The sequence below is a fragment of the Strix aluco genome, chromosome 8 (assembly GCF_031877795.1).
Source record: "Strix aluco isolate bStrAlu1 chromosome 8, bStrAlu1.hap1, whole genome shotgun sequence".
Taxonomy (NCBI): domain Eukaryota; kingdom Metazoa; phylum Chordata; class Aves; order Strigiformes; family Strigidae; genus Strix; species Strix aluco.
The window spans coordinates 33,236,928-33,253,738 of NC_133938.1; the positions used below are offsets into that span (position 1 = coordinate 33,236,928).

Consider the following 16,811-nt stretch of genomic DNA (forward strand, 5'->3'; position numbering starts at 1 on the left):
CAACCCCTCCAGGGATGGGGACTCCCCCCCTGCCCTGGGCAGCCCATTCCAACGCCCAACAACACCTTCTGCAAAGAAATCCTTCCTAAGAGCCAGTCTGACCCTGCCCTGGCGCAGCTTGAGGCCATTCCCTCTTGTCCTGGTGCTGGTTCCTTGGTTCAGGAGACTCATCCCCCCTCTCTGCACCCTCCTGTCAGGTAGTTGTAGAGGGCGATGAGGTCTCCCCTCAGCCTCCTCTTCTCCAGACTAAACCCCCCCAGTTCCCTCAGCCGCTCCCCATCAGACCTGTGCTCCAGACCCTGCACCAGCTCCGTTGCCCTTCTCTGGACATGCTCGAGTCATTCAACGGCCTTTTTGGGGTGAGGGGCCCAAAACTGAACCCACTCATCGAGGTGTGGCCTCACCAGTGCCGAGTACAGGGGTAAGATCCCTTCCCTGTCCCTGCTGGCCACGCTATTGCTGATACAAGCCAGGATGCCATTGGCCTTCTTGGCCACCTGGGCACACTGCTGGCTCCTGTTCAGTCGGCTGTCAATCAACACCCCCAGGTCCCTCTCTGACTGGCAGCTCTCCAGCCACTCCTCCCCAAGCCTGTAGCGCTGCTGGGGGTTGTTGTGGCCCAAGTGCAGCACCCGGCATTTGGCCTTCGTGAAACTCCTCCAGTTGGCCTCAGCCCATCGCTCCAGCCTGTCCAGGTCTCTCTGCAGAGCCTCCCTACCCTCGAGCAGATCAACACTCCCACCCAGCTTGGTGTCATCTGCAAACTTACTGAGGGTGCACTCGATCCCCTCGTCTAGATCATCAATAAAGATGTTACACAGGAGTGGCCCCACAACTGAGCCCTGGGGGACACCACTCGTGACCGGCCTCCAACTGGATTTAACTCCGTTCACCACAATTCTCTGGGCCCGGCCATCCAGCCAGTTTTTTACCCAGCAAAGCATGCGATCAGCCAAGCCGTGAGCAGCCAGTTTCGCCAGGAGAATGCTGTGGGAAACGGTGTCAAAGGCCTTACTGAAGTCAAGGTAAATTAGTGGCAGTTTAGCACAGCGTGACCAGAATATTTACATTTTATTAAATCTTTACAATCAATTATAATCAAGTACACAATTATGTACACGGATTATATACATTTTAGCCCAGACTTTTACATCACAGTACATAGTTGCCCTTAGAAATATTGTATACACTTACCACCAGACAGTAAAACCCAACAATAGTGTTACAGCACCTGTTATTAGACATCTTTCATAAGAAAATATACGGCTGTAAATTGGGCTGGCTAAAAAAAAAATAATCTTATAAAATCTGAACATACAATATTTCATTCACAGAATGGTTTTTTTCCCCTGTGTTCTGACTGATGCCTTTTGCATAAGATGTCCCATTTTTAACTTCTCAACATACACTTATTCGTGCCTACCGCTACGCCTTCAGGTACGCTGGCAGAAGGAGAACCAAAGCTGGGCTCACTTTGAAACTTCATTAAGAAACAATAAATGTAAACAATTAAGAAGATTCCTCTAAGATCAAATGAGAAATTAATTGGCTGATCTGAATTACATGGCATGGAGTAAGTGCTAGTTCCAGCTGCAATTCCTGAATTCTTCAGTGTTCAATACCATACAAAGAAATGTACAATACTATACAAAGAAAGAGGTGATTACTGATTAATGTTGTACAAGCAATAGTCTACGTGGAGGGAGCAGACTTCTAAAAATCTGGGAAGAACACTTACTCCCCTCTCCAAAAGGTTTTGTTTTTTTGATGAATACATTCTTCTCGCTTTTTAAGATGACAGTGACAGAAAATTGAATTATTTCCAGAACGATACGAAAAGGTTAAACTAAAGCCTACTTCCTCATAGGGAAATACAAAGTGAAAATAACCTGAATAAAACTGCCCCCTCAATTTAGTCCTCTCTCCCCAAAGGTCAACCTTACCCAATTCAGTTCTGTAAACAAAGCTATGGCTCTCATGACGGTTTCAAAGGTAAAGTAGAACAAACCAAAACGAAACAAAAAAACCAACCCAAAAGGAAGGAGGCAACAGTTATCTGAGGTAGGCCACCACCAAAATGATGCTTCAAATCCATATGGAGTTCTGGGATCATTCAAAATCCCTTAAACGGAGAGCTAACGTCTGCTGCTTTAGCAATAGATGTGGAAAAAGCAGTTAAATAAAAATGAGCTGGTGATGGCAAGGAAAGTTAATCTTTTAATAAAATTTTACATCTACACCTAAATTTTCTGCATGTAAAAAAAGAAAACCTTTAGTTGCTATATTGACAGTCTTAACATAATGACCAGAGGGCCTCTATAGCTATAAAAATAATTCTATCTCCGCCAAGAGAGCTAACAAGGATGAAGATGTAGTCCGTGTCAAAGAGCATGGGAACAAAAATGCTCCTTTTGTGGCACTAAGCACTGACAGATCAAAGGAATTACCAGAGTGAAAACTTTTGATCTGCACCTGACGGTTTTGATCCTGCAGCTGACTGCACTTGGCCACGTCACTTGGAGCCCGGGCGCTACCGGGGGAGCGCAGCGTCCCTCGGGTGCGGGCTGAGGCTCCGAGTGCCGAAGGACACTTAAAGGGCTCCCATGATCAAATGCCTTACATGAAGAAACTCACATAAAAAAAAAACAGAAACAAAAAAACCCTCAACTGAAAAACCCCAGCTGCTTCACGCCCTACTCATTCAGTCCAAGCCTCCATACAGTTATTTGTGCAAAGGAATTATAACTACATTTAAAAGCTGATTTATTTAAAAGGACACTTATTCACTATTCCGCTACCGCTTCATTTCCTCCTTGAAATTCCCTCCTACTCTAGTGATTTGAAGTTATCATTCAGTTTATGGATAATATTCTGATTGACTGTCATGCTCTCAAAAGGTGCCTGTGCATTTTGATACTCTTGAAAGCAAGTGTCATTAAGTACACATGTATACAACATTTGCCTGGGATTTCTCCATTCACACTGTACAGGAGTATACATAAATAAATACAGTATGGCTGTACTAATTAACAGTTGCATATTCAGCACGCATAATTTCACCAGCTAAATGAAAGGTGCAATTCAGATTGGGGCTTTTATTTTTTTTTTTCCTTCTTTCCATTGCAAAGATGAACATAAACCTTCATTTTTAGACTGGTGCAGCATATAGGCAGTGTTAATTTACTCTTTAATATAAAACAATTCTTTGAACCACAATTCACTAAAAGCAGTTTATATAAATCAAGTTAATTAGTTTTTGGCAGTTTCTTTGGACACAGTCAAAACGTCTCTCGGTTGTTTAAACATCCCCATTTTTATTTAAATAATGTTTTTCGTAAGAGGGATAACAGATTAGGACTCACACTTACCTGTAACAAACTCCCCAAGCCCAGAGTAACATACCAGTCACCCTCGCAGCTCACACCACTACACTTCGAACTATGGACCCAACAGCCAAAATTGTTGCACTTCACTACTGGTACTGGCCTCACTGCCTGAAGTATCACACGTATAGAAGTTGCATATAAAAAGAATGGCAACAAAGTCAAGCTGTTAGAAGTCAAATTGTAGAAAAAGGAAGATTTTTTTGTGTTATAGCTGAACTAGTTCTGTTTAGTGTCCTTTCAGAGAATATTGCCAGTTTAAATTCTTTATCTTGGGGTAGAATGAGTTTTTCAACCTGGAAGGCCAAAAGAAATACCTGTAACTCAACATCCGCCTTGTCCACTTCATCTTAAGCTCGAGCATAACTTTCACAACACGGCACAAACCTGGTAGAGCCCAAGGCTGCCTTAGTTTCCCTGATGGAACCTGCTTACAAAGTACACGTTGCCTTTGGTTTATACAGTTTCTCTAGTCGAAAGCGGCGCAGAAGGGAACACTCGCGTGTCATCGTGGTCATTCTTCACGGTAACAGATGGAAGGAGTGATGAGCAACGCTACTATGCCTCAGTAGGATGTGTCAGGACAAAATCAAACTGCTTCTAGCCATGTCTTAAAGACACGACAACTGGAAACAATTTCACCTGCTGCTATCAATGAAGGCTTTCAACTCGGCAGAGATCAGAGGAACCACACCTTCGCTCCAACCAGAACGGTGGCTGACCTACTGCCTTCAAGTGCTCTCAGCGATAACCGTTACGTGGTGTGTTAACCCCACCGCATTCAACTTTTGCTTTCCAGAGACCAAGGGAGTGTGACCTCTCGGAGCCTGGAACGCAGAAGTCGGGCTCGTTCCCTGCGCGAGCCTCCCGGGTTACAGCACCGTGCGGTGGAGCCAGGCAAATGCTTCAATTGCACGTTCCCATTTTTAAACAGGAAAAAATTAAAACAATACAAAGAGCGCGTGCTGGATTTCTGTGGTAATTTCCAGGTGAAACCTGGTTGCTCATCACAATACTGAATGTGTTTTCTAGTTCTCAGATATCAGGGCCTCACTTCTACCCAAAGAGTTCTCCATTTGTTTACTAACAAATAAGTTATGATTACAAGTCATAGCTCATCCTTTTCCATCATTTCAAATGCTTCTATATCTTCATTCCAGTCTGCTAATATGGATTCCATAGGTTGGACTTTATTATCCCAGTTAACTTTGGAATTTGACTCTGTCTCAGTCTTTTGTTCCTGAGGCTGGTTATCCCCTTGCGTACACGCTGGCTCCGGAGCACTGGCCTCATCGGTTCCAGGGACACAGGAATCCTGATTTGAAATGGAAATGCTGTCACTGTCTGCGTGAGCAGGAGATAAAGAATCAGCGTCAGTAACATCAGAATTTTCTCCTTCTTCAGGCTCCTCACTGACCGCACCGACATCCTGAGATGCTGCAGTAGCTTCTTCTGAATTCTGTTTATGTGAATCGTTTTCAGATAATTTCTGGTCCATATTCTCCATTTCCAAGTCTTTGAGAGGGGAGAAAAGAAAAATGTTTTGAAAAAAACACTAGAAAAGCAGCATTTTATTATGTATTTCAGAAGCAAGGTCACTTCCCTTGGCCTTATTTCCTCAAGGACATGCAGACTTTCCATGGATATGAAAATTTAATTTTATTAAGGAACATATTTGACAGAGGGAAGGGAGGGAAGACATTTAAACACATTTTAAACGGGGGCAAACAACATAGTGAAACTAGCATCACTTCCTCAAACTTCAGTAGTCAATTCTGTGTCAGTGCTAGTTACCATCCTTCAGTCTTAAGCAAATACCCACTGCGTGCACTGAACTTTAATACCAGATTTTAAATCACTCCCACATCCACCAGGATCCCACATCCAAGCAAGTGGGAGACGAACAGAGCTTTGTAAGGTTACTGAACTGTGAATTAGAGAGAGCCAAAGCTGAAGCCTCTATCAGCACATCCCCACACAAAGCAATTAACATACGTATCTCAAGTACTGATTTAGCTTGTAACTTTACAATAGCTGTCCGATTTAACCATGCAGATCTCTTTGGAGTTTGATGTTTATAGCTAGTATAGAGGACACTAATATTTCAAGACTTCTAGAGAGTTTAACTGCATATGCCATTTTTAACATGGGATACTTACTGCTATCAATAATGTAGTTTGGAATCATTTTACCTTTAAAGATTGTTGCTGGGATTCCAAACGGAAGCACAAGGAGGAGGGAAGAAGCAGGTACGGATTACAAATCCTCAAATGCAGAGCCATCTTTTGTATTTAGTATTTTGTTAAAGCAGCTTAATCATAGTTATAAACAGGAGGAATTTGTAAGCAACTATAAAGAAACAACACTGCAGCTTTCAGCATATCACCTCTGCATATGTGCAGAAAATAAACACTGTCACTGGTTTACTAGAGATACTTGTTCTTACATACTCTGCTTGGACAAAGCAGTGCTATGAGGAAGGCTTACAAAAGGAAAACCTACAATTTTCTGCCATATGCAAACATAGTAATTGGGAATGTATTAGCTTGCAATTTTCTTGTATTATACAAGAAAAACCTGCAAAACATCAGAGGTCAGCAGCCTTATTTCTCATGATAACCACTTCTCCTTAGATAGGCAAAATAGTTGTAACAGTTGTCTCTTTCCTTTTGGGTACCAAAAATGTCACTGGGGAGCTTGATAAGAGAAAGGCGTTTACAATGTAGGGCATTGAAAATACTTACACTATTCCTGATACTGCTTCAAAGCAGATTATGACAAAAGGGTTCAAAAGGAATCCAAAAGGCTGTATTTTCTCATTAGTCAAACTGACACTTAACTTACAAACAGCATTTCTGGATGTTAATGTTAACTTGAGGGGGGAAAGGATAATGACACATCCCAGATAATGGCTTTCTTATGAAAAAACTAATACCAACGTCAAACAGAAAACTAGAGCTACCAATTAACAAGTTTGCCCCTTTAGGTAGCAGTAGAAATCACTATTGTACATTTCACGTTGTGCCAGGGCACAGATGGAAGCTGAATTTGTACAAATAACCACTAATCTTACCTCTGTCTTTTGCTTTATCAGAAAGGAGCACCTCCACAGCCTCATACTCCCGGATTGCATCCAGTATAATGTTTCCTTCCTTGTTGAAGAGGAAGAGCATGGGAATTGTGATATCATCCGTATTCTTTCCATCACCCGCCATTTGGAAGAGAGGAGCTGTGTCACTACTGCTTCCCTCATTGTCATCTAGCCAGATGCACACAAAAGGAAAAGCAAGCAAACCTCCTGTTAGATAAACAGACTACCAGTCTCAACTTCAGCAGACTTTTTCAGCAGCTTTCTACTGCTCAGTCAGTTAAGAGGACACCAGGCAGAAAATAGCAAGTTGGTTGTAAAAAGCAAAAGCCAACTTGTGTACCTGTTGCCCTTAACATTTCTCATTTGCATCTCAAGTTTTCCTCAGCAGTTAGTAGACAGCACTGCTGCAAAACTTCGATCCTTAAAATAACAACTTTTAATTGGCGAAAACTGTGACAATCACCCATTCAATTTGTTTAGCTACACTTTCTGTGCAGAACTGGACAAAACCAAAACATTTCTTCATCTTCTGAAAGCACAATTTCTGTGTTGGAGTACTGTCATCTCAGAGAGTTTAACAGCTTCTTGTCAGCTCTCCAGTATCTTCAAATCTGTAAAATACAGGTTACATGTATACACACTGAAGATTTTAAGAACTTAAAATTTTATTTACCAATAACAATGCCTCCTATTGCTCCAGCTTTTTGAATGTTTCGTGCCTTTTCAGCAAACATACACTGGCCTCTTTGCATCAGAGCAATTTTCTCTTTCACTGCCTCAGGATTAGTGATCTCTGAGCATCCATTATATGGCTTAATGGTTGCAACAAATCCTCGTGTCTGTTTGGAAAAACAAAAACAAAAAGAGAGAGCATTATAGCACGAGGTTCAAGCTTGCAAAAGATCCCTAAGCATTTTCATTTCTTCAGTTATCTAACACATGTAGTGTTGTCTTCTGTTGGTGAAGGCAATCTTTACCTTGAAGTCGGATTTCTAAGAAGCAAAGAACAACCGAGTGAAAACCTAATTCTCATATTCAGTGTATTTTGTCTATACCTGTGAGCAGTTGTCTCTGGAAAATTTTCTTCTGTGAACTGTTAGTCTGGAACTCCTCTTTGGGGCTGCATCTTGCCCAACTGAAGTCATCGGGTTTTCCTACTGCTTCCAATAGGGACCATTGCCTCTGTGATATTTTCTTCTTCCATCTAGATAGAGCCTTTTATAAAAGCTTGTGCAAGAACAGCCTACTCTAACTCTAAATGGGCTTCTGCAAAGTCATGGCTGACATGGCAGGAAAGCCTTCCTTAAATTAACATGTCTTAAGATACGCACTGCAGATTATATAAAGTTGTTTCAAAAAATCATACTGTGTATGCATTTTCAATCCTAAATGATGACTCGGGAGCAGAGCATGGGCCACAGACCGATAAGCCACTCATCTAAAAGACTGTCACTGCTGTGCCCTGTCATTTTAACCACTGTAATTAATTGATCACCCTCTAGCTGGCCACCCTGAAATAGTACCAGTACTGCAAAATTTAGGCTTATGCAATAAGGAAAGTAACAGAAAGCTAGGAATAGATCACATACACATCTTACATACCCCTGCTTTGTGTTTGGATAAGTCCATCCCAAATTGTGCTGGTCCAGCAGTCAGGACCACCCTGCCAAAGAATGGATGGGAAACAATTTGAACAGCGCGAGGAGGTAGCTGTTGCTCTTTCTGTTGCTGACTGGAGAGTTCAATCATTTCCTGCATGAACCGTAAGCCATCTTCAGCATCAAGTGAACTTGCTGCCTGAGTAGTAAAGAAACAATAAACAGTTTCTTCTTAAATGTTTGAGAAACTTGGAAAAAAAAATAATTGAAGTTATGTTTGCTTGGGCCACTGCTACAAAGATTTTAAAATACAGAACGGATGTTCACTGGCACTCATGGATCATTTCAAATAAGGAAGTTAACCTCTTAGTGCCTCCACCACCCAGAAGACTGAAAACATACAAACATATAGACCTCCTAAACAAATGGAAGTATCTCACATTGCAAGCTAGCATTTTCTGATAAGATGCTGTTAGCTACATCACTTTGACATGAACAGCCTCCATCTAATTTAATGAAAAATTAGTTAAAAGTGTTGCTGAGGCAAAATATTAACAAGCAGCCACCTGCTAAATATAGTTGCATATCCAGCTCATGTGCCTCCTTCCACAGTCTGGCTGTTCTTCCTGAACCTCTAAGTGTCAAATATCATTGCTAGTACTTTTTTACTGAAAGTTTTCCAAAAAAGTACTGTCAGGTCTTACTTGCACTGCATGCTGTACTAACTGCACTCTTCCATCTTTCAGATGGATCAAACTGACTCCCATCTTCTTCAGTATCTCCAAGTGTTCAGGATTACTGGCCATGAAATCTCTGGCTCTCAATGGTGGTTTTGGTCCACTTCCCAAACTTTCTTCTCTGCCAAAAGATATTAGACAGTAAAGCTTTAAAAAACAGATTATTCTTGAAATGTAACTCTCACGTTATTCCTACCACCACAAGATTAGAATTCTTTGGGATAATGTTGAGTACAAGCTTGATCACAAGAATGCAACTTTCCAGTCAAACTACCTTTCTTAAAGCTTGTCAATAGTATCAATACTTTTGTAGTGCAAAAAAGCACATGCAATGTTAATAACAAAACTACCGTATGCTCTCTCTCATTTCTAAATAGTCTGCATTATTGTAAGACTAAAACCAGTTTTCCTCATACAGTTGCTACTCAGCTTTACTCATGAAGTATAAATATCAAAGAGGTAGTCAGAAGGATAAACTTCCTCAGCTTTAACAGACTCTCCTATATTTTTCAAAATAGGTGAAGTTATGTACGCTAGCACGATTTATTTGCTTACTGCAAAGAAGAGTTGCAGAACTGTTCAAGAGACTACAGAAATGAATTTTACAACTCAGAGAGACATGCTTCCCGTAATACCTGGGCTATAATTCCCACGTGGATTAGGTGGCTCATTAAGCTCCTTTGGCTTTGAAAGACTTACTTCATTTCCAGCAGGAATTAGCAAGTCTTGCTGATGATGCCAGAGAAAACCTCACTGATTTTTCCCTTAACTAGGCTATCCATTCTAAAAGGACTACAAACTTAGCAGAGCAAGCTCCAATACACCTCGTATTTCTCCTCCCATGAATAACAAACAGAATTCCACTCACTCCTACACTAACAAAAGACAGAAAATATTCATCTTACGCTCTGGAAATACCCCTAGGACAGCTCTTATCCACCACATTTTTCAAAGGTTCACGAATACTCTGAGCAAACATAGGGTCATTTGGGAAAAGAATCTGGGTGTTTGGACAGGTCCAGTCAAAGTTGCTGTCATCCAGCTCTGTGTATTCCGTAGTCTAAAATGAAAGAAACAGATACTCTATTAAAAATGTAGGTTACATTTGTATACGAAGAAAATCAACAGATAGGCCTACCCTTAAGTAATCTGTGTACTCAGGACATACAGCACCTGAATGCAATAAATGTCCTACAACCCCACAGATTCCAGGAATGAAGAATACATCACTCCTCTGTGCCACACGTTGCAATTGTAAAGGGTAACCAGTGCACTACAACCACTTTCTAGGGATAGATAAATATAACACCAGTTCTAATTTGTAACTTACCAAACTTCTATCCACAGTTACTAGAAATTTTTTGCAGAAGTGGCTAATCCTCACTGGCAAACAGCACTTCTCAAGCCTGCTCATGACATAGCTAGTGCCCCTGTACTTTTACGTGCCAGAGAACTAAAGGAAGATGATGCTGAAATTGTACTTTATGCTGAGTGGACCAGCTGCAGGCCTTAGGTCATTCTTGCTTTGTACTAATAAGAATGTCACATCTTTTCATACAAACAAAAGATTCTCCTCCTCAGGAGCCACACAGACCCAGAAGTCTGAACGGGCAAGGATGAATCTACATGTAATTCAAACAATCTCTATTTTCAGAAAAGATGACAGAGTTCACAGCTGCACAAATCGCTGTTTTCTAACGTGAAACCATGTGGAACATGTACAGTGATTTGAAGCCATATTTAGCCTGTCCTTAGTTTTGCAAGTAACTGGTTGGGTAACTGGCAAGTTAATTTTCTCACCTATAAAAATTAATGTAGTATTTATCTACTTGCAAAAAAACCCCAAACCTGTTTGCAACATATTAGCTAATTAACAATCGAGCATTTAAAGGGTCACTTAAAAAAAAAGACCTAAAAGGCTATTAGTTTACTGGAATAAACACTTTAAAGTACCTATGTTCTTAGTGTGACAAATAGTAGTCATTTCACTTCAGAAAGTCTTGCAAGCACTATTGCAAGCATCAGCGTAGTAAGACATGACCTTTCCTGTTTATGAGAATAAATACAAACAGGATGTTGGGTTCATACCACCAACTATCTCAGACATTTTGGCTTAACAGTACTGTATTTATATTAAAAATAATTTATACATTCCATTTTTCTCATCAATTTTTTTCTCATCAGATAAATTCCATAAAAGATTAACACACTCATCTTCACAGCCTTTTAGCCATTTAATGCACTTCATTGACACCATTTTCAATGGATCTTTCTTACTCGTACTATGCATGTTAGCAGCTTTGACTTAAATAGCTTAAGAAAACTGCATTTGAACAATTTATTTGATCTCCTTTATTGGCCTTTTATTAACATTTGTGGTTCTCAAGAGAACTACATATGTTAGGCCACCATTTCACACAGCATCAGCTGTGGGAATCCCGTCTCAAAAGTATCACCTTGTCATGTTGGGAACGAAAGTTATATAAAATGCTCCTTCAGACCTTCAGAGAACTTCTTGCGTAGTTTAAAAAACAGACTTGGTTTCCAAAACTCAAAGACAAAAGACGATAAATGTCAAGGAAAGAGCATTTTAGGGAGGGTGCAGGATCGCCACCATCAAGAAACATGAAAAACCAACCCAATGACCCATTAAATGTCTTACCAATGTCAGACATTAAGAGCAAGTTATTAAAAATTTTTCACTATCTAATGTCCATAAAACAGAGTGCTTTCTACTCAATTATAAGATTTCTCCAGGACACAGAACATGAGCATTTTCCTCTAATTTTTTACATTATTGTAAAAAACTCATAGTAAAGGGTAAAAATAGAGGTGTACTAACATAAGGGAATGCATGTCCCTGATACCCCAGACACCTCTCTCTTTCCACTTTCTCATGCATTTCTTTTGCTTGCCAGTAGTATTATTACCTTAAAGATAAATTATGTCACCTTACTGAACACAAAACCAAACAAAAGACGAGTATTGATGATGCTTCACAGCACAGTTGTATTACTACAGGTTATTTTGGAAGGTTAAGTAATTTATAAACCCATAAATGTTCTCACATTTAAACAATAGATGCCTATTGCATGGGCTAAAACAATTAAATACCCCAAAATCTATAGCTGTATCTTGTCAAACTAACTTTGTAGCAGTCTCAAAAAACCTTTCAAAATTTGCCAAGGGTTCACATAGTAAAATAAACAACAAAGACTTAGGTGTGTTGTTGTGTATGTTTTAGAAAAAATAATAGAGAGTAAAGATGAAGATTAAAATATCATTATACAGAGATGGGGAATGATTTTCTTTTTCAATATTGCTAACATTCCACAGCTTTTTTCTCAAGATTCAATGGTGCAGAATCCAGTCATGGAAACATTATTCATACTCATGTGACTGGCACTGTTAATATGATGAAATAGTTCATATTAAACGAAGCGTTAAAACAGGTGTACTTCTCCAAACTATGTTTTTTTCTGATTTTTCTTCCATTTTCTCTCATTAAAAAAAACCTGCTTCGAAGTACCACTAAAACTGATTTAGAATTGAGCTGTTACTTACCGTATTTTTTTTAGAGATGGTTTGGTTTGTAGTAGAAAGCCAAAGTGGTAATAGATGAGCTTCTGTAGTGAAGATATAATCTTCAATGTCAAAAATCATGTCTTCCTTATCAGCAAACAGCAGGTAAAGATATTTAAACATCTCAGCCAGAAAGAAAGAGTCCATTCTATGGAAAAAAAATGGATGTCCTTTAGGAAGATCCCCTTTTTTCTAAAGCATCAGTAAAACAAATACTCATATTGCTCCATCTCTGAAGACTTCATGATTATTATTGCTGAACTTAATTCCATTAGCATTCCTTCCACTTGGAAGAAATGATGTTTGGAGGGAAATGATTCAGCATGTTCAGCACAAAACAGCATTATAGAAAAAACAAACTTCTTTACAAATGTCTAGATTAGAAGCGTATTTTGTTTGAAAGTAATTAATCTATTGCTCTGAGACAAGTGAAACATTATCAAACTAAAAATATTCTAATGTAACAAACTATAAAACTATTGAAATAGTTTATACACTATGATAAATGGGTAATTTAAGACTTGGTTATCAAACTGAAGACAAACAGCTACTCAAAAGTCAATTCTATTATATAAACAGGGTAATTATATTTTTTTCTATAATCCTTTTATAAAAAAATAATTGCAAAAACTTCTACCTGTCTTCATGACTTCCTGTACGAACATCCTTCATTGCAGCAAACCCACAAGGTACTCTTGCATACTTGTTCAAGTTTTCAATTAGTGTTTTTCCTACTTCTAGATAGTAAGGGTCCCCAGTAGCCTATAAAAGAAAAACAAACAAAACCCAAACACAAACATATAGGTGCACTCAGACTTAGCTGTGCAGTTAGCTTTTCCTAACGCTAATTTATTGATTCCATACCTTCTCAGACACCAGTAAAGTCTATTTCATTAATAGTGCTAAACAGTCACAAGAGAGACTTCTGAGATACTACTGCATTAGCTTTTACAGATATGCAGATAAGCACATGGAAGTACAGGAACACAAGACATTCAGGCACTGCTCTTCTCTCAAGGTACAAATGGCTTTTGCTCTTCTTAGTCTCTAAGATCTCTTTAAGAAAGATCAGCAACACCTAAATATCTTTAGAAAATATGGGCCTTTGTCACTTAACAGTTTTCTAATTCTAGGCATATAAACCAAAATTCCTGTAACAATTTCTGATAACCAATAATTTAATCTTGTTTACATACAGAACTGGCTCCAGTAGACAAAATAAGCTGCAGATAGGCTACTCATTCTAGATTGGAATAAAACACCAATAAAATCCTAGATGCTAGACAAAGTGATCAACAGTCAGAGGAACAGAAGCCATCTTACCTTATACAAGAAGTAAGTGCTTTCAGCAAATTCAGGCCTTAAAGGATGCTGAGCCCAGTGAACTCTAAAGTCTGTTGTGAATGCCTGAGGAAGAAAAAGAACAAAAATAAATGCAAGAATGAAAACCAAATGCAGGTTTATTTGGAATCCTACCTTAACTGTATTACAACAGGTAAAATACACAACAGTGGAGGACTGAAGGCCCAACATCAGTCCCAGGAGGCTACAAGACCCTCTGTCCAGTTAGTACATTTGAGGCCAAAACCTAAGCGAGTGCTCTAGCCCACTTTGTTGAGTGAGATTTAAGCTTGCGTTGGTGCAGGAGTGGGGACACCACCCAGCCTCCTGACACGTGTCCAGCAAGTGGAGTTCTGGCACGAGGTGCCAGATGAGAACGTGTGCTCCAGAGCCAGGAGGCAGCACGCAGCCTCCAATCACCCCATCAGCCCAAGCACACAACTGCTGCTGCCGTCCAACCCAAGCAGCCCGCTGAAGGGCCACTACAGAGAGACCACCCGAGCTTTGACAAATACCACTTCTGCAAACATACCTACCACCTGACACTTCCAGTGCATTAAGCTCTCATGTCAGACTGACAGATGGTAAGCAGCTGTTTCTAACATAAGAAATACCACAGACTAGAAGTCAGTTATCTAAAAATTTCCTAGTCTATGTAGTCACTCTTAATATGCACTGGCAAAAGCCACTTCTGTGATGGCTTACATTCACTGCTAGCTCACATTAGGGTTTAAACTAAGTCTTTGCTAAAGGAGATTGCCTATTGGTATAAACACAGCTAACTGATCTTTCAAAGTTTCCTTCATAAGTACAAAGCACCAAAAAACAACCTAAAAAACCCCTAAGGAGCCAAACCATACCATTTTAAAAGTTTAGTGCTTAGAGAGCATTCTTTGGTCTCAATATCCTTATTAGGTGAATGCAACGTTAATTAAAATGTTCTCTAACAGAAATAAGCTTACACCAGGGGAAAGTCAAAATGAAAACTGGAGTCAGAAGCTCTCTCATATATTCTGGGTCATCCCAGAATAAAGACACACACTTCAGCAGGTAAACAAGCTTTTCTGTGCAGAATTAACTTGCTCAAAAGACTACACTTGCAATACCTACAGGTAAGTTTGTGTACCTACTTTCAAGGGCATTATGCAAAATTTCAGAACATTCTCTCAGAACAATTCAGTCTTTAGTTTCCCCCCTTTGGGTTAATAAAGATGACTGCAATCTTTAGCATTAATGCTATTATATTACTAAGAAGCAACTACTACATGTGCTTAAACAAGTTTTGCATTCTGAAATGAGTCAAAGTCAATTTTGAAAGGCTGAAATATAAAGCCTAAGCAATTTTTAATAGCAGCAGCTTCCTATTATTGTGTTAATTACAGCATAACTGAAGGAAAAATGTTTCATATCCAAAACACAGTTGTCATACGTGCAGAACTGTGAATCACATAAGAATGCTGTGGAAATGAGCCTTTGGTTTTAATAACACATATACCTACTATTTTTTTCAAATAGGTATCCGAGACTGCTTAAATTGAGGTAAGAATCACTTTACATGATCAAAAATTTACTACCTTACCTCTGGAAGAAAGTTATGCTTTTTTATAACTTGATACAGCATCTCATGAGTTTCAATAGCCGGTCTAATATCACCCTTCAACACCTAAAATTGAACAATAAAATTAACAATAATTCACCACGCATAGGAATAATATTCAAAGTTAGGCACACTTACTGTGTTCATGCAAAGCTACAGACCAAGTTCTACATTTTCAGCAGACGTATACTGTAAATATTATCCCCTTTCAGTGCAAGCCATAGATATTCCACAAGAGATTTTCAAGCAAAATCAGTGAGCTCATTAAGACTACTGCCTACGTAGAAAAAGGATCTCTCTCATTTACAGAGAGCTGTGGTGGTTTGTCTTAAAGATATAAATGACACAGAAACTAGAAAATTGGTCATTTGACTACTACAAAGGCAGCTTAATCTGAGTGTTTTCATGACTAGGAGTGAAGGAAGCAAGTCACACAGACATACTTTTCTTCATACTCAACACGGGCAGAAATGCACGTTAACTTGCATCATAGCAGTGAAGTGACAGGAGTGAGTACAGAAATCCTCATTCAGTATTTCTGAACATCAAATTACTAAGCTTGACTTGTCAACTATATATCCAGTCTACTTAATCGTTTCCTTGTTATTAAAATCTTCTGCATGTGGGTTTTAAACCTTACCTGCAATCCAGGGAAGAAAGCTAGCAAAGAATCCATCCAGGTCCTAGCATTTAGCATTGGTTTATGAATATGAACATCAAGAAGAAGAGGTGGTTGGCTAATGTATCTCATTATGGCATCGTAGTGCTGACAAACATCAGAAAAATCATGAGTTTATATTATCAATACAAACCAGATAGTAATCACTAGACTATGGCATTTTATTTCAATGGAAGATCCAGTACTACACTCCCAATCATTATTACATTTGGCAATGCCCAGTAGGTTCCAGCTTTGCAAACTAAAAAGCAGCATAGTAAATACTGAAAAGCTCCACAGGATTACACATGCAATACACACTACATTTTCCAAGTAATACACATACAGAAAAGTATATTCAGCAGCCACGTGACAAACAAGTATCACAGCTAAGGCACATTTGTTTTGACCGAATCTTTAAGCACACCTTTTTAAACAAAGCTGAAATCGCTTTCTCTGAACAAGAGAATTCAAAGCTAACACATCTGAGGAGGAAAAGGGGAAAAGGAGGTATAAAAAAACCCAACAAAGCAGCTGGACTTGATGGCTCAGAAGAACTTTAAAACCCACTAGCTCACTTGTCAACTTGCTGACTTCCAATCCTATACTTCAAGATAAATGCCTTTCTTGTTTTCTGAATAACAGAAGGTACAATCATGAGCACATGAACCAAACTGATAGGGAACAGTTAATAGACATAATTGAGGCAAAATATAATACTGATGGCTGCAGGTTAGGAATATGAAATAATCATTACACTTAAAGTGTAATGCAACGGGCCTTTAGCTACTGATTTATTCCAATTTTAATATTGCTTATGATAC

General features: G+C 39.2%; 1 protein-coding gene across 2 annotated transcripts in view; it reads right to left on the bottom strand.

Moving 5' to 3' along the window:
• Positions 1–1,052: 1,052 nt before the first annotated feature.
• EDEM3 (ER degradation enhancing alpha-mannosidase like protein 3) overlaps positions 1,053–16,811 on the bottom strand; it is a 31,428-nt gene continuing 15,669 nt past the window's right edge. The window contains exons 10-21 of one of the 2 annotated variants that reach the window (XM_074833120.1): positions 15,970–16,095; positions 15,312–15,395; positions 13,715–13,798; positions 13,029–13,153; positions 12,374–12,539; positions 9,715–9,869; positions 8,777–8,930; positions 8,077–8,271; positions 7,148–7,313; positions 6,457–6,642; positions 5,543–5,590; positions 1,053–4,898 (exon numbers count right to left, since the gene is read on the bottom strand). In XM_074833120.1, the coding sequence (XP_074689221.1) occupies positions 4,492–4,898; positions 5,543–5,590; positions 6,457–6,642; positions 7,148–7,313; positions 8,077–8,271; positions 8,777–8,930; positions 9,715–9,869; positions 12,374–12,539; positions 13,029–13,153; positions 13,715–13,798; positions 15,312–15,395; positions 15,970–16,095 (1,896 nt within the window). In that variant the 3' untranslated portion in view covers positions 1,053–4,491. The remainder of the gene's footprint in view (positions 4,899–5,542; positions 5,591–6,456; positions 6,643–7,147; positions 7,314–8,076; positions 8,272–8,776; positions 8,931–9,714; positions 9,870–12,373; positions 12,540–13,028; positions 13,154–13,714; positions 13,799–15,311; positions 15,396–15,969; positions 16,096–16,811) is intronic. The other variant, XM_074833121.1, reaches the window with a different exon arrangement.